Raw genomic sequence first — 18,501 nt, 5'->3', positions numbered from 1 at the left:
AATCTTGCACATGTCCGCTTGCATCAGCAGAAATTTCTAGAAATGGAATTACTGGGTGTGAGGACTTTTTTTTAATCAACTATACTGGCTACAGGGTGCTCAAATTACATCATGTCTTCGAGGATGTTCCCATATCCACATAATCTGTGGACTAAGTGGACCCTCTGCAGTGGGGGTGGGTACCATGCACTTCACTGAGAGCCTGAATGAAACAAAAGCTGGAGAAAGGAGGATTTGCCCCTTTTGTTTGCCTCACCTAGGAGTTGGGACATCTTATCTTCTGCCCTCAGTGAATTTACACCAGTGGCTTCCCTCGTTCTCAAGCTTGCAGATCCTGGTACTTCTCTGCTTCTAGAATTTGGAGAACCAATTCCTCACAAGTAGTCTTTTATTTGTAGAGGTTAAAATACTTATTTATACATAAAAGTATACATCTTACTGGCTCTGTTTCTCTGGAGAATCCTAAATAACTAGGCCAAAGGTTATGTGCATTTGAAAGTTGAACAGATTACCAAAAAGTCCTATATGGGCACAGAACAGGGGCCCTTGGGTGGCTTCGTGGGTTGAGTGTCCGAATCTTGATTTCGACTCAGGTCATGATCTCATAAGGCCCCATGTCGGGCTCTGTGCTGAGCGTGGAGCCTGCTTGGGATTCTCTCTCCCTCTTTGCCCCTCCGCTGCTCGTTCTTGCTCTCTCAGATATTTAAAAATGCCTATCCTTCTTACTAATATTTTCCCATTGACTTATGTCATCTTCATGTTTTAAGTTCTCATGTATACATACTGAAGTCTGTTTCTGGGTTGGTCTGTTCCATTGACTTGTCTAGTGCACATCTAATCAAGTCTATGCTACCTTTTAAAAATAATTCATCTAGTTTTACACTACCTTTTCAAACATTTCTTAGTGATTTTTGCCTTTTCTAGAACAATGTATCAAACTCCTTCAACCAGAAAATTTTAATAGTAGTAGTAGTCACCATGCAAAGGTTAAAAATACCTCCGTTTATTATAGTTTCCATTCTTGGGATTTTTAGGTATGTAATTATTAGTACCTGAAATTAAAGTTCTGGCTACCTCGTTTATAATCGACCTTCTTGTTTAATCATCACTGCATTAGCAACAATCTCCTGGACACTATTAAGTAATCATCCAGATAATGGGAATTCTAGATTTTAACGGGTGCATCTAATGCTTTCCTAGGTTTTATTACTTAGAGCTTCCTGCAGATTAAGCTTATCCTCTTGCCTATTTCCACATAAATGCTGCTGCTCATGTCCGATTTAAATGCCCCCGTTCTGGGTTTCCACAGCATCCCGTTTAGCTTTCTGACAGCACTTCCTATACCTGTTTGCATTTGCTGAGCTCCTACGTTCTTTAAAGGAAGGTACCACAATTTAGTTTCCAATCTGTTCAGAAGGCGGGGGAGAGGGAGGGAGGGAGGAAGAAAGAGAAGGGGAAGGAGGAAAGGAGGAAGCAGCAGCAAGCACGCAGAGTCTGGCTGACCGCTCACTGCACAAGTCGAGCCGTAGCACTCACACTCTGCTCACACGTGAGAGGCACCTCTGGAGCATAGAAATACGAACTGTACTCCTTAGAGGTCTGCGGTGTGGCGGCTCCAGGACATGGCACACAGCAACTGGTGCTCAACGCATGGGAACTGAACTCTACCAGTGACCCTCTTGTCAAAGAACCTAGGAAGAAAGTACCAACTCTGAATGATGGACTGCATTCCTGAATATAAAGGGCTTATTCCAGAACCAAGATACTTCTTTTGTAGATTAAATGAGGCTCATGAATGAGGCGTACGTTCCAACTGACATTATAAGGTAGGTAAAACAGTCTCCACACCAATATCTATAAGAAACACTCACTACTTATCACATGGTTGAGTGGATTCCATTAATTATATTCTTTAAGCTTTTGAAAGAAGTCAGAGAAGAAACCTATTTAGTGTTCAAACTATATATTTTAAAAAATACTATTTTATTTATACTCATGTATGAAAAAAATTGGCTGTACTACCATGTTTACATACACACCAATACTGGAAACAAATTCAATAATGAATCACTTTTAAATTTTATAAAGAACACACAAACATTAAAACACTGATTGGTTATAGAAAGCAGAATGGAGAAAAAAACATTAGCTATCATTTTCATTTTCATTAAAGAGCAGCACCCTCTGAGAAGAATCAAATCAATTAGTAATATTCATCTATATTGCAAAATAATATATACATAGAAAAGTTAGTGATTGTACTGATTTTATTACTTTTACTAAGCCATTTTATCTTCCTCACACTCAATGCAAAGAAATAGAACAATATAAAGAAAAATATGTCCTTATTATTATTCACAATAAAAAGGGTCTGCTTCATTCTGCAGGCCTGGGCATATTATATAATAGGGAGCACTTAATGGCTCAAGTGGGTCAAAGTACCATTTTGATTCTGACCCAATGAATAGAAGCTCATGCATATCTGGTGACTGGACTAACTCCATGGGAGCTGTGATGTATGAGCCATTTCTGTGGTATCTCTAGATCTCACTAAATTAAGAAAAGACCCTACACAAGAAAAGGTAACAATCAATCTGTCCATAAATTACATCTACAGGCTCTTTCTTTAGTGGAAGATGGGAAAGGGGCCCTTTCTTGAGTATATGGATACAAGTGTCGTTGTGTCTAACGATTGCTGGACTGATACTGTGTCTGTTATAACAAGCATAAGGTGAACATCAAAACCACTGCCAGATTAAGAAACTTCCACAACTTGTCTCAATTCTTCGAATAATGGAGCAAGTTCCTTTTCTAGGCTGACAATGAGTCCTAAAACAGAGATTAAGAAAATTAGAACATCAGAAAAATGTTCCTCAAGTCTTTGACTTAAATTTCCTGTCAAAATTTAGTTACTAAAAAGGAAACAAGATCTAGTTTATTCCCCATAACTAAAGCAAAATATTGTAATTCTAAATGATCAAAAACCCCATATTAACAAGTTTATTTTCAGGGCGCCTGGGCGGCTCAGTTGGTTAAGAGGCCGACTTCGGCTCAGGTCATGATCCCACAGTTTGTGAGTTTGAGCCCCATGTCAGGCTCTGTGCTGTCAGCTGGGAGCCCGGAGCTTGCTTCACATTCTGTGTCTCCCTCTCTCTGTCTTTCCCCTGCTTGCATGCGCACCCTTGCCTTCTCTCTCTCTCTCTCAAAAATAAACATTAAAAATATTTTTTTAAATAAATAAAAAAAAGCATCTGAGATTCTCAAAAAAATCTTCTAGGGACTAAAATATAATTCTGTACATTATGAAAATTTATAACTGATTACTTAGTACATGATGGTGATTTATCACAAGGTTTAATATATTTAAACTATCGACATTATTAACATCCTACACAATTTACAAAGTGTTTTCACACAGCATTTTACAGCTTCAAAACATTTAGAAATGGAAGAGACCTTGCAGATCATCCAATCCTAACCCTTCACTTTAAGAATGAGGAATGTAAAGACAGGTTTCAGTGACATAGCTGGTAACATAACTTGCTCAAACAACTTAGAAAGAAAAAAAAAACAGAAAAAGAATGTGTAACAGTTCTAAAAAACAGTCAAATCTAAAGGAGTATATAATACTAAAAAAAATCCCACTTTGTCCAAAAATGAGTTAATAAATTACAGAATACAGTCACATTATTTTATACATAAATGTCCCGTGAAGGCTACTGGATACAAAGGGATTTTATGATCTGCTATAAAATGCACAGCCTCCTAGTATTTGTTCCCAAATTCTTCTACCCTCACAAATGAATGTGTATGTTCATCCTAGTCACGCTCTTTGAATTCTCAATCACAACTAAATATGCTATGATTTCACTCATATGTGGAATTTAAGAAAACAGATGAACACAGGGGAAGTTAAGAAAAAATAAGATAAAAACAGAGAGGGAGGCAAACCATGAGAGACTCTTAAATAAAGAAAATAAACTGAGGGTGGCTGGAGGGGGTGTGGGTGGGAAATGGGCTAAATGGGTGATGGGCATTAAGGAGGGCACTTGCTGGGATGATCACTGGGTGCTATGTATAAGTGATGAATCACTAAATTCCACTCCTGAAATCATTATTACACTATATGTTAACCAACTTGGATTTCAATAAAATTAAAACAAAAAAAACATGAATAATATTGGAATACAAAGAAAACATAATAACTTACCAAAAAAACTCTTAATCACATTAATCTTGCTTCCTATTGTTCAAGATTTTGTAAACTCCAATTGATTGGTCTACATGGAATTGAACTCATCCCTGACCATTTATTATGTGTTTTGTTTGGTTATCTTCACCATTCATTCTCCTTTTGTTTTAAGCTGTTTTAATGTGAACAAGATGTTGCATTCAAGAGATGAAGATAACATTTAATTTTCCTTTCTATCTTACAGATTCACTTACCCATGCAATTTCTCACCTATGTCTAGGGCTATGGGGTTAGAAAATAACCCTGTAAGACAGAGCAGATATCAGCTCCATTACACAGCTACAGAAAACAGAATTCAGACAAGTTACTTTTCTGGAGATCAAGGAACAGACTGTGGGGTTGGGCCATGAATTCAGGTTTTCTGATTCTAAATCTACTATTCCTATCATATTAGACCACTCAGATATGGTGTTTTAAGAAATTAAAAGCTATATATTAACTTAATTTAATACACACCTGTATTAGCATTGCTGCTGGCTATGAAACTTACCACCAGAGGTAAACGATTGAATTGAACCACCTAAAAAAAAAAAAAAGATTTAAATTAAGATGTTATTCAAGGGACACCTGGATGTCTCAGTCAGTTAAGCATCCAAATCCTGGTTCATGAGTTTAAGCCCCGTGTCAGACTCTCTGGTGTCAGCATGAACCTGACCTTATTTTGGATTCTGTGTCTCTCTCTCGCTCTCTCTGCCCCTCTCCCACTTGTGCTCTCTCGCTCTCTAAAATAATTAAATGCATAAACTTAAAAAAAAAAAAGATGTTAATTCAAATGAGACATTTTAATCTTCCAAAAATTTTAAAATGACCAATGTGTAAGATACTATGTAACATCATGTAATATGAAAGAGCTGAAAATAAGTATTTCCATAAAACAGACTTACTGATTATCTCTTACAGATATTAATATTACTTAGCCCACTAAGTTTTTAAAGAAGTGTAACTATGTCATCCTCCTCTATCTTTAAAAACCCAGCAGCGTGTCAATTATTACAGAGCAGAGCTCCATAAATATCTGATAATTAAATGGCTAAATAAAGTCAGTATTTCTCATTCAAATAGCAATACCATCAAGATTTTTCTGCTTCCTGTGTACCACTATTAATTTAATTCAAATTTAAATTAACTTCAAATCAACTTTTTTTTTTTAAAAAATTAGTTTCCGGGCACCTGCGTGGCTCAAGCCCCACGTCAGGGTAGCCCCGCTTCTCTCACCACTTCTCTCTCTCTCTCAGTGCCCTTTGTGGGATTCTCTCTGTCCTTCACTCACTTGTGCCCTCTCTCAGGAAAAAAAAAAAAACCCAACACTCCCACCCCCCAAAATTAGCTTTAATGTAATCCTTATCAGTGAAATTAAAAGTCAAAAGGGTTGGTCATCCTTTGCTTAATACACATTAAAATACGTTAACTTCTAAAATAAAAAATATCATGTGTGTAACAGCAGCAGCACGTGAATTACACCCTGGGAACACTGCTTTAAAGCTACTAATTTATTCTAAATAAGAAAATGCAGCCAGAGATGAAGAGGTATGTAGCAACTAAATTCTTTCATAATAATTTCACATATTTTCTATATATATATATATATATGTAAATATATATATTCCAAATATATATATATATATTCCAAACCACTGAAGGAATTAGCAGCAGTTAACAAATTTAAAGAACTCTCATTTGACCGTCAAAGAAAATATTTTATCTGTCAAAATAACAAAAAAGTGTGTCATTTGAGAAATCACATTTGTTAAGCTAAGGGCACCATCTACTGGAAGTAACAGTGACCTGTGAGGATAGTGTACTTTATTCATAAAGCTTTTAATTACTTTTCCATATTAATTCCTGATGTAAAATGTAAAGAAAATTACTACAATTCAACATAACCAATTTGAAGGCTAATGGCATCTATTTCAAAACTGAAATTTAGAGTAACATAAGCTGTTCTATATAGAAGATGCAACAATAGTCAAAAGCAGCAAGCCATTCAGTAAGGATGAACCTACCTGGTAGGTGTTATAGTAACAGATGATACTTTTATTTTTAGAAAGTCCAAGTTTGCTCCCTTGGTCTGTTGCCAGGGCAAAAGTAGATAAGAAACCAGGTCTCAAAGCATGCTCTGGAGCATTATCATTGGCCACTGGAAATACAAATGATTTAAATAAAAATTATGCAGTTTACTGCACTTTTTATTTTTAAACATAAATCAGTAAAAATATCAAGCACAAGGGCTTTTATGCTTCAAAATATTGAAAATCTTATCACTAACTGGGTGTTACCAATTTAGGGGAGATAAATTTCTCAATCAGAAATTGAGTGATCAATAGGAAGGAAGAAATGGAAGAAATGCCGATTCTCACAATTTTTTTTAAAGAATACTAAACTTCTATATTTTCTTAATTTCTACTCTAAAACACAGACTAATCAGTATGTTTACTAATAAACTTAATATTCTGGTTAACCAAGAACCAAGCTAGAATAGTGAAAAAGACTTCAAAAAAATCTTTGCTTTCATAAAACCCATAGCAGTATCACTCATAGATATTTGCAGCTGGTCATCAGTTTTAAGTTTCTTTCACTCATTTAAAGGCCTGAATGAAGTCAGTTGTACCAGTAAGTGCAGTATTTAAGGCTTTAACACAGAGACCCTAAGAAGGAACATGAGAGATGGAAAATCTCTGAGATTATTTTGACTTTGTTTGAAGCTCTCACTACAGAACTGAGCACAGGAAAAAGGCAGGTGCCTTGCTTGCCCATGGCCCCCTATGTTTCATGGTGGGTTAGAAAGCACACTGACCCACACATCAGAAAATCGTGGTTCTATTATTATCTTCTCACTGACTTATGTGCAACTTTGCACTTGACCATCTTTGTTTACAAAATCAAATTAGGTGATTTTTAAAATTCCTTTCTAAAGTCTAAAATTATCTGACATATATAATAACCTCAGATGGAAAATAAACTGTAAACGGAATGCACAGATCATTATTTAATCTTTCTTTGGTAAAGATATTACAGCATCCCTATGGAACTATGAACATCCATCTGATGATAACTTAAGAAATAGTAAAAACGCTCTTAATACACACTGACTCAGTGACATCATACTTTTTTGAAAAGCTGAAAAATAGGCAAAACATTCTTTCTTCTTTTTTTTTTTTTGGTTAACAAGCTCTTCCTTAGGTGAAAAAGTCTTCTTAGAGTCTGGTTAACTAAAGTAATTTGAAGTTAAAAGTTTAAAAAATCTTATTTCCAGCAAGAAAGCAGAAAATCCACAAAGATTAAACAAAACAATCCACGTATGTGGATTCAATGTATGAAGATGATTCAAATGTCCAAAACCACTAGCAACACTGATTAAAAAGTGCTGGGGGAAGTGTGTGCTTATAATACATCCAGCTGTATACGTGCCCAGTCTCAGCACTTATATGTTTACCAATGGTTTACATTATGCCACAAAGGTCTTCAAGGAAAAATCCATGCTTAAACTCTGGATGGTAACACAATATATTTAACACATAGTTACGTTTATTAAAACAGCTTTTATATGCTTGCCTTCTGCACTACTGAGACATAAATATGTTTTTACTCAAAAGCAAACGTGACACTGGTGCACAGGTGCAGTTTTACCTTTAATAACAGGCACTCCATCTCTATCTGACACAACGATAGCGTGAAGCCCTTCGACACTAGAAAAAACAAACGAGTTAAAATATTATGAAACATTTCATTTTCTCGAAATATGTACCTCAAAGTCATTACGGGGATTTTCAGATGTTTCTGAAAAACTATGTAAACTCAGTTATTGATCTCATAAGCACCTGTATGTCTGAATAAGAGTATTGAAGAAACTGAATAAAATTATTACTGACATGCTTATAATCTTAAGATTATATGTAATTTACAGATGAAGATCTAAAACAAGAAAACCCTCCATTAAAATTGCTAATTATTCTTCCACTGTTTAGGGAAGTATGACAGGTTTAGCAGCAGCAGCAGCTACAGTGACAAAGAGAGACTTTTCTCTTTCTCTCAGTCAATATCAAGAGCCTGGTATTCGAGGCACTTGACATTTATGACACCAGGATAAGGGAATAGTCACTGCTTCCACAAAGCTTACAATCAAGGAGGAAGGCTATCAATCAAATAATCTCATACTAACACATGTCGAACTACAATGGTATCAAGCAAGATTATCTGTGGAGTATGAGAGTCTATAAAAGTGGGTCAGGGCAGGCCTCCCTGTGACAGGGACAACTAAGCTGAGACGTTAAGGCACTAGTCAAGAGATGAGGGGCAGAGAGCTCATTCTAGGCTGAAGGAACAGGATGGAAACAATGAAGGTCACATAGAAATCTTTTCATCAGTAAGAAACAGTAAGAGACATGGTCAAGACTAGAACCATATAGTCCAGTCTAGGCTCTCCTACATTCACTATTTATGCTACCCAGGGCCAGTTCTGAAACCTCTGTAAGCCTCCATTAATAATAAGAAAATGGGAGTCACTGTATTTATTTGGCTATTATAAAAATGTAATAAAATAATGCATGTGGAGACCAGTACATAGTTAACATTCAAAAATATTATTACTCGTTAACATCAGAGTGTCATCTGTGCACACTGACAATTTATTACTGTAGTTTAAGTATTAAATCATTAAAGGATTCCTAGGGCACAAAACTCAAGTGTCAAAAATTAGAATGGGAAAACATTCTCCAACTTTCACCCCTATACCTATCTTATAATACCTGAAGACTGCTACTCAGAATTGTTCAGTGCTCCGAGTGTAATCCACATTACCCATTCCTTACTGTGTTAACCTTAATGTTTTAACTTAGAAATGAGAACTATTCATAGTAAGATACTGAAATTAAAGTTTATTTAAAAAATTTTTTTTAAATGTTTATCTTTGACAGTGAGAGACAGGTAAGTGGTGGGAGGGCAGAGAGAGGCAGACACAGAATCTGAAGCAAGCTCCAGGCTCGGAGTTGTTCAGACGGAGCCTGACATGGGGCTTGAACTCACAAACTGTGGGATCATGACCTGAGCCGAAGTCAGACGCTTAACCAGCTGAACCACCCAGATGACCCTGAAATTAAATTTTAAAGATCCCACTGGCAGAAACTTTTAAGTCAGAAAAGTGTTATTAAAATTTGAGAAAACGTCATAAACACCATTTATGAACCTCATGTTAAAAACAGGAATGATGAGATAACTGTGTATAAATATTTACTGGTATTATTCTTTATTATCATTCAATCCTGAGATTATCTATGGATTAAAACGTGCTCTATAAAGTTAACATATAAAACAAATTCTTCTTAAAAACTAAGTTATATAAGAACATACCCCGCAGATACCTGCACACACAGAAACTACCCTGTACATTTTTCAATAGCAACATCACTTGAAATAGGAAAATGTCGGAAACCTGTCTTAAAGAAGGACAAGTTAAATATATTAAGACACACATATACACTGAAATACTCTGCAGCCATTCAGAACAAAGCAGCAGCTCTTTAAATGCACTGGGAAGGACTGATCTCAAAGGTATACTGTTAAACGAAAAGACGGTCTTGAATAGTGTATGCAGGAAGCAACAAATTACGTAACAACAAGTGTAGGCATGTGTATATGTATGTTTGCAATGGACAGAATGTTTGTGCCACCCCCAAAATTCCTATGTTGAAACCCTTTTCCCAGTGTGATGGTACTCGGAGATGGGGCCTTTGGGAGGTAATCAGGCCATGGAGGTGGAGCCCTCACAGACAGGAACAGTGCCCTTACTGAAGGCTAGAGTGCTGGCTCGTTCCTCTACCATATGAAGATATGGAGTCTGCAATCTGCCACTCAGCAAAGGGCCCTCCCCAGAATCCAACCACGCTGGCACCTTAATCGTGGACTTCCAGGCTCCAGAACTGTGAGAAATAAACTTCAGTTATTTACCGGAAATCCAATTTATGTGGTATTTTGTGGTAACGGCCTCAACGAAGACCCATGTATGTCTGTGTAAATACATGTGCTTATGTGAATGTCTGCAGGTGCAGAAAGTATCTTTGAAGGTGATGGGTGCCTCTCAGAGGGTGACTGTGTAGCTGGGGGGCAGGTAAGGAAACTTCTCACTGTGTCCTCCAGTTAACTTTTGAATCTTGAACTTCATGAATGTATTGTCTACTGAAAAAATAAGCAAATTAAAAGCAGGTGAAGAGTACCACAAAAAATATTTAGAAATATCTGTGTCATCTTAGGTAGTTTCTTTTGTTTTCTTAAATATTCATTTATGTTTGAGAGAGAGGATGTGAGCGTGCATGAGTGGGGGAGGGGCAGAGGGTCTACTGGGGACTCTGCCCCGACAGCACAGAGCCCAATGTGGCGCTGGAGCCGTGAGGTCATGACCTGAGCCCAAGTCCAACACTTAACTGACTGAGCCACCCAGGCGCCCCACCACAGGTGGTTTCTTTTCTCTTAATTTCAAGGTAATTAACTTACATGCCAACTAATGCAACAAAAGAGGAAGCAGAAATAAAAAGGTTGTCTTTTTAATGGATTCTAAATTCACAGAGATAATGCCCAATAAAGTAGAAAAATTACTGACATACTTAAAATACACAAAGAAATCAGGTTACAAATATAAAAGGTGTTTCCAATTGTACACATAGGGAACAAAGAGTAACTTGAATATATTTTACCAATAGCTGAAAATAAGTATGACGCATTAACAGCCACACACATCTAGAAGGAATTAAATTATGAAATATTCTGAAGACATCTAAACCTTAAACTTAGTAAAACATTTTTACTCCAAAAAACAAATGTTGCATTAGTAACCAAACATCATACTTTGTTTTATTCACCTAATGATGAAATGTCTGGTTATTTTAATTTTTTTTAATGTTTTATTTATTTCTGAGAGAGAGAGAGAGAGAGGCAGCGTGAGCAGGGAGGGTCAGAGAAAGAGGGAGACACAGAATCTGAAGCAGTCTCCAGGCTCTGAGCTAGCTGTCAGCACAGAGCCGGATGTGGGACTCAAATCCATGAACTGTGAGATCATGACCTGATCCAAAGCTGAACACTCAACCGACTGAGCCATCCAGGTGCCCCACATTTGGTTATTTTAAAATGCAAAAAGTTGTGATTATTATAAAGCCTGAGCCTGCTTTGGGTCACAATTTAGACTCTTAAAATATAAATTCAAGAACTATATTTAGGAGGGTATTTTAAAATGAACAAAAACATATTCTATTAACTGACTTGGTGAAAATGGCTCTGGTCATTATGGGAACAAAACAAAACATATAGTCCCAATCCCTTTCTTCCAGTATAGAAAGATTTTCATTAGACTTTTACAAATACCCTTTTTACAAATATCCACTATGCTTCTGCTCCTGTATCTATCTTGTTGCCAGCACGGTACTTCCCCTCAACCCCACAGGTCAGTTTCCGCATCCTTTCAATATGCTGAACTATCAACAAAGTAGATACAGATAAGAACAGAAAGCCATTATTTTGTAAGGTTTCAGTATGGACACATTTTAGTTACCACAGTTGAATTAACTAACACTACCCCCCTGGGCCAAATTTCAGGGAGTATGTCTATTAACGGAATAACTGCATAAAGTACAAACCTCACTAACTCTTCACACAAATCACTATGTGAGTAACTTTGTAAATAACAGATGCACATTAAATCTGGACCTAGTCACATCACTTCTTTCAGAGTGTGCTGGTGACTGGTCACTGAGCATCTGTTACTAGGTGTATGCAGAGACAGTAAAGCATGTGACATTAAAAAGAAGAAAAAGCGGCGCCTGGGTGGCTCAACTGGTTAAGTGTCCAACTCTGGGTTTAGGCTCGGGTCATGATCTCATGGTTCCTGGGTTGGAGCCCCGTGTGGGGCTCTGTGCTGTGCTGAAAGCTCGGAGCCTGGAGCCTGCTTCAAATTCTGTGTTTCTCTCTCTGTCCCTCCCCCGCTCTTATTCTCTCTCAAAATAAAGAAACTTAAACAAATTTTTTTTTCAATTAAAAAAAAAAAGAACTGAAATCGGGAACTGGCTAATAAAGATGAAATATAGCAAAGGAAGGAAAAGTGACAATGCTGGCAGTGCAATTCAAATAGAAAGGACACAGTTCTAGACGAAATAACTGGCTAAGAGAACGCTGCCACTTTCACTCTTGTGTGCAAGACGTGCAGCGAGAGGAACTTTGTGAAAGTGCACTTACTGACATAAATTAGGAAAGTGGTTGTGATGAAAACCATGAACCCATCCCAGAGGAAGTGACACTGGCAAAAAACTCTGCACAGCACAGACAGTACAAAGGACAAAACTGTTGGAAGCCGATCCAAACTTAGAAAGGAGTGTGCCAATTTGCCAAGGTACAGAAAAGGTGCCTGCTCCTCACCTTAGGATTATACCTTTCATATATTTTAAGGTTAATGCAAATAAGTAATAAGCACCGTTTGCCTGGGTGGCTCAGTCAGTTAAGCATCTGACTCTTGGCTTTGGCTCAGGTCATGATCTTGAGGCTTTGTGGGTTCGAGCCCCGTATCAGGCTCTGCACTGACTATGTGGAGCCTGCTTGGGATTCTCTCTACACCCCCTCTCTGCCCCTCCCCCACCTGTGCCGTTTCTGTCTCTCTCAAAATAAATTAAAACAAAAAAAAAAAAAGGTAAGCACTGTTCAAACTACATTTGATAAGTTTTTTACAGAGAAATGAACGTTCAAATACTCAGTTTTTCTGTTTTTATTTAAAAAAAAAAATTTTTTTTTTTTTAATGTTTTTATTTCTAGGAGAGAGAGACAGCGTGAGCAGGGGAGGGTCAGAGAGAGAGGGAGTCACAGACTGAAACAGGCTCCAGGCTCTGAGCTGGCAGTCAGCACAGAGCCCGACGCGGGGCTCGAACCCATGAACCGCAAGATCATGACCTAAGCGAAAGTCGGACGCTTAACCGACTAAGCCACCCAGGCGCCCCTCTACTGTTTTTAAATTGGAGCGGATTCAACAAGTATTTGTTTTAGCATGTTTCCATTCCCTCAAATATAACCAACAACGAAAGGTTTTAATGTTCTGACAAAATTTTTAAACATCACAAAACTACTGTCATTTTTCCTAGGGACTAGTAAAACTGCTTTGGACAGGTTCAGCTTGTGCGGTCATTTGTGTGGCCCTGCCCTACTGTGCAAGGCTAGGCCTGCCCGCTAATCCTCACGCTGGGAAGACTCAGCACCTGTCTTTCTAGTTTGCAAGCACTTCAAGGGAGTCAAAATGAACCTAAGTACTACAGGAACATGAAATCAACGGTAACGATGACTGAACACTTCAATAGTATTTCTTCCTGGATACAGAAAAATATACGTAAATCAACCCCACGAGGTAGTATCATTAATTTCACTAGTCTGTAATCACAGTAAAGGCACAATACGCAAATCACAACAAACAATTCAGGCAAAACTACAAACAAGAGATCTTTTTTGTTTTTTTAATCTACCGACAGAAATAACAAACTGACATCTGAAATGTTTTAAAATCAAACATTTGGAGACGAAAAAAAGAAGTAGCAAAAGGATCTCCCCACGTCTTCTGCTACATTACACTTCAAAGGTTATTTAAGTATTCTGGAATATGAAAATCGGTGTCTCGAGTTACATTTCTCTCTCACATCCTTATATATTATTTTACACTGAACGAAATGTGAATTTTAATTCAACTTAAGTGACAAAGTCCTCTGAATCACAAAAATATCTAAAAGGAAGTTTGCTGGTCTCAACACAGAGCCTAAGTGATGACGGTACATCAAATGGACTGGGTGCAGGGAAAAGAAAGCCTTGTGACTTTTTCAAGTATGAACTGTGGCCTATGTCCAGCATTTTCCGGTTATGCACACTCAGCAATTAGGTCTTAAAAGGGATACTAAAGGAAAGACAAGTTCTTAGGGTGTTTTTCTCCTGAAAATTGCTCTACTTCAAAGCATAATCCATTAAACTGTTATGGCAGTATACTTGAAAGAACTCTAAAGTGGCAAGAAATCGGAGTTCTAGCCCTCTGGCGTTCACTAGATACTTAACCTCCGAAAGTCACATCAACTTCTCTAGACCTCCCGGTATTTTTCTGCAAATTCAAAGGACATTTCTTGTGAATGTCAAATATTCTATTTGAAAACCATTAACTATTTGAAACGGTAAATAATACCATAATAGATCCATGCTATCAGTCTAAAATAAACAAAATGCTACATAAAATCAACATATGCAGAATTAATTTAACAACAAATTAGTAATTTTTTACCTTGGTAATTTTTTATACAGGAATCGCTTCAGGTCCTGAAAGAGAATATAGAAAATTATATTGCAATAATGCACCTTGTACTGGTTCTCAAGAGACTATCCTATCCACATTTCACGTACTTTAAATCATCATTCATAATCCTTCTCCCTTGTATTTTTTTCTTTCTGATTCTGATACTAGTTCTGTGACTTGGAACAAGTTATCTAACTTTTTTCTCTAAGCCCCAGTTTCATGATTTGTTGAGAAGGAGTAATCATGGAATCTATGTCGTAAGACTGTTAAAATGTATTGAGAAGATGCATGTAAACTTATAAGCATATCTAGAAAAAAAATACACACACAGTTAGTACACATTAGCTGTAAAATCTGATCATACTTTCACACTATTTTACATCCTGTTGCTATTGTCAAGTTCACTTGAAAATATATTATGGACATCTTTCCATGTCCATAAACTTTCTAACATGACTTTTAACAATCCTGGGTAAATTAAACTGATAAGAACAGATACTACACTTGATCTTGGCCAAAAGGCCATGAAAAGATAACAATCCTGGTTAAACTAACTTCTCTGAAACTCCGTTCCTTTTCATGAGTAAATATAAACGACAACGTGTGTCAAGTGTTAAGCAGGGAACATAACTAGGACTAAAGAAATAAAAGACTAGTTAAATTCCTCTCATTACACTCTCTCACCTGGGGAATTTCACTGACAATGCAGGTATCAGTTACGAGGTTCCCATAGGTTAAATCAGGTATCTGTTGTTTTGAACTTCTAATCCCTATTATTCTCCAAACCTGAATGTTCATTTTATTTCATGTTATCACCATCATCTTACCTCTGCTCTCCTCTTAAACACACACACTAAATCTCAATTCGTGTTTCATGTGAAATCCAGATTTCCTCAATCTCTTCTTGTTTCTACTAATAGCACTACCGATCCCTTGAAACACAGAGTAATATTTAACCCTAACCTCACCTTGTCACTTCTAAAATGATTTGTGAAGTCAAATGTTTTAAAATGATCTCGGAGCACTGGGGTGGCTCATTTGGTTAAGCGTCTGACTCTTGATTTCGGTTCAGGTCAGGATCTCATGGTTCGTGGGTTCGAGCCCTGCGTCGGCCTGTGCTGACAGCTAAAAAAGCCTGGAGCCTGTGTCAGATTCTGTCTCCCTCTCTCTCTGCCCCTCCCCCGCTTGCACTGTCTCTGTCTCTCAAAAGGAAATGTTTAAAAAAAATTTTCAAAATATATGTATCTACAGTCTACACATAATTTTACATTCCTGCTTCCTACCACTCCCTTGTACATATCCTCAGTCCCCGTGGACCTGGACCACTCACAGCGCCTCCACAAACATCTTTCTCTCTCCTCTCTCTCAAACTGTGCTTACACTATTCATTCTCATCCTGTTCTCTATCAATCTTACTTTAAAAAAAACTGCTTCTCATTATTTAGAGCTAATCTCAACCAAATACTTCAAATAAACTTTCCTGATAATCACCATGTAATCCCTCTCTCCTTTGAATTTTCACACAATAATGTATATACGTTTATGATCACTTGCCTTTTTTTTAAATTTTAAAAACCCTTAAGGATTTATACCTTAATCATCTTTATTTCACCCACAGCAACAACCTCTGCAAGGCAACGCTCAATAGATACAGAGTGATTTGAGTATGTATGAAGAATAAGGTCTCAAAAACCTACTGGGAGACACCCAAAAGTGGAGTGATAAAGGCAGACTAAGTCCCTGAATATTGAAACACATAATCTTGCAACCTAAAAAGAAAACTCACATTCATAATAATGTTGAATGATCATTTGGTGTCCTGCTTAAGAGCATAAACTCTGGAGTCAGACTGCCTGGGTTGGTATCTTGGCTCTAAAACTTACCAGCTCTGTAACCTGGGGCAAGTTACTTTTATCTGTCTACGTCTTAGCATCCTAATCTATTACTCAAGGATAATAAGAGTGCCTACTATTGGGAGTTGTAAGAATTAAATGAGTATACGTTCAATGTTTAGAAGAATGCCCAGCATGAATAGTAATAAAATAACAACAGGATGTTAAGTTATAGACATAAACATTAGTAATAGTATTAACTCCTTGCTGTTTCTAATAACTAGTACAATAAGTTTCCCAAACTTAGAATCTGGGTTCTATGGCTGTGCTAGACAGGTATCAGGAATCATCTCAAATTGCTCCAATGAATCTAGAGAGACCTCATGGCCACTTACTGCGGGGCCGGAGGGGGGGTGGTGATTCAAAGGAGCAAAATATCATTTACAAATTGAAATGGTATTCTGAGCCTTTCCTATGCCCGCAGGATTGGGGAGTGGGAAGAATACAGTTTTCCTGAATCTCAGACAACTGGGTGTCTTCCACTCCCCATTGTGGGCTGAAACTACCCCCCCCCAATCTATTCATATTCGTTACTCCAGAGTCTAGAGAAAATATCTGGGCGGGGTGGGGTGCTAAAAGGAAACAGTTCTACTTGGGAAGCTTTACTTCTCCCCACCCATAAGGCCTCCACCAAATTCCCCACCCTCCCCTTCCTCTTGTGTGGGAACTCACATCCGCCATGACGAACCCCTTTCTCCCGCAGGATCAATCTCCGCTCCTGGAAGAGAAACTCCTGGTGATTCTCTCCTCAAGACTTCTTCCCACCTCTAACCTGACAAGCGGGGTCAGCTCTCACCAAAGCCAGGCAAGAAGCCCCGGCTCCAGGACCCGCACCAGGCAGGCGGAGCTAAGTCGGGAGTTCCCAAACACCCAGGCGGCAGCCGGGATGCCCTACCTCAGCCCACTCCACCCTCCACCCGCCAAGATCTAGGCCCAAGGCAAAGGGGGAAAGGAGTCCTCTCCTTCCCTGGTGTCACACCGCCCGCGCCACCTGCGGGCCCAGGCTGAGTAACGAGCAGAGCGGCTCGAGTTACCTGGTTTTCTGGGTTGCCGTGTTCTATCGGCTGTAAGTCCAGGGACAGCTTCAAAAACAGTCTCCTCCAAAAGCCGTCGTCACATGATTTGTGACCTCTTCGGTGCTCCGGGAAGCACTTCCTACGCCTCCGAGGCCAGATGACACGAGATTTCCGGGGAGGCGCAGTGGCCTCGGAGCGCGCAGCGCGGCGTTTTGCGTTCGACCCACTCGGCCCCTCTCCGCCCCCCTCCCCCCTCCCGCGGGCTGCTCCCTGCGCCTGCGCAGAGCTGGGGGCCGTCGGGACCCTGGCGGCGGCAAGAAACGTCTGTACCGGACCGCTGGGCACAAAAAGCCCCCCGGAAAAGTGCGTGCAAGGCGACATTGTTGTGTGGAGAGGGTGCATAAATTTCGTTAGTTTCTCAAGGTCTGTTATCTTAAAAACTTTTTCTTGTAGGTGAAAAAATTTGAAGGGGTGCTGGTTACGAACTGAACCGGAGGTTCGATTCCCTGTGATTAGAAGTCCCAAGGTTAATAGGTTTCTGACGCCAGTGCCCTGCCCTAGCTTTTCCTTGGCTGCCACCCACGTGCTCTTACTCAAGGTCTTGTCTAGATTGAATACAGATTTCAATCTGTATCTAGATTGTGGACTTTCTGGAGTTCTCAGAGTTGTGCAACTAAAAACAATGCAGACATTGGACAACCTTTCTTTCGTCGGCTTAGAAGGCGCAGCCTTATTTTTTGTTTGGTGTCTTGCTTGTTTGCACATACAACAAAAACCTACAGTAGGTGGTAAGAAAACGAAGACTACCAGAACTGGTTGACAACTCCTCTTCAACCTGCAATCCCTAAAAGTAGGAGTGCGAAAGGAATTAACTCTAGCCGAAGACGTCGTGAAGAGTCGGTTGCTTATTTCCTAGATATCCTTGAGGACGAAATGGCAAACTCCAGGGCTCCCAAATGTTACAGATGACCTCCCCTAATCATTACAGGTGAACTTGACAGTTTCACAGCAACTCACATCATTGAAGATCACTTCCTTTTTCTTATT

The 18,501-nt window shown here is 38.6% G+C and overlaps 1 protein-coding gene and 1 pseudogene across 1 annotated transcript; both read right to left on the bottom strand.

Annotated features, from left to right (window-relative positions):
* Positions 1 to 2,248: 2,248 nt before the first annotated feature.
* LAMTOR3 (late endosomal/lysosomal adaptor, MAPK and MTOR activator 3) lies at positions 2,249 to 17,669 on the bottom strand. Its single transcript, XM_039217950.1, has 7 exons — positions 17,473 to 17,669; positions 17,111 to 17,156; positions 14,535 to 14,569; positions 7,880 to 7,938; positions 6,256 to 6,389; positions 4,709 to 4,772; positions 2,249 to 2,829 (listed from the first exon to the last, which is right to left on the bottom strand). Exons 2-7 carry the CDS (start codon positions 17,117 to 17,119, stop codon positions 2,756 to 2,758), a joined length of 375 nt encoding a protein of 124 aa, XP_039073881.1. The 5' UTR covers positions 17,120 to 17,156; positions 17,473 to 17,669; the 3' UTR covers positions 2,249 to 2,755.
* On the bottom strand, positions 14,941 to 15,080 carry LOC120220788 (annotated as a pseudogene).
* Positions 17,670 to 18,501: the final 832 nt, after the last annotated feature.

Source organism: Hyaena hyaena, unplaced genomic scaffold (genome assembly GCF_003009895.1).
Source record: "Hyaena hyaena isolate Hyena2069 unplaced genomic scaffold, ASM300989v1 scaffold_722, whole genome shotgun sequence".
In the NCBI taxonomy this organism is placed as follows: domain Eukaryota; kingdom Metazoa; phylum Chordata; class Mammalia; order Carnivora; family Hyaenidae; genus Hyaena; species Hyaena hyaena.
Note: the sequence above shows the minus strand (reverse complement) of the source record. Positions and strands in the feature narration are given on the sequence as shown.

Excerpts from the sequence above, each read along its gene's own strand:
- LAMTOR3 (XM_039217950.1), bottom strand. Across the intron at positions 7,939-14,534 it reads CTGTATAAAAAATTACCAAG|TGTCGAAGGGCTTCACGCTA; the intron begins GTAAAAAATTAC and ends TGTTTTTTCTAG. Across the intron at positions 6,390-7,879 it reads TGGAGTGCCTGTTATTAAAG|TGGCCAATGATAATGCTCCA; the intron begins GTAAAACTGCAC and ends TTGTATTTCCAG.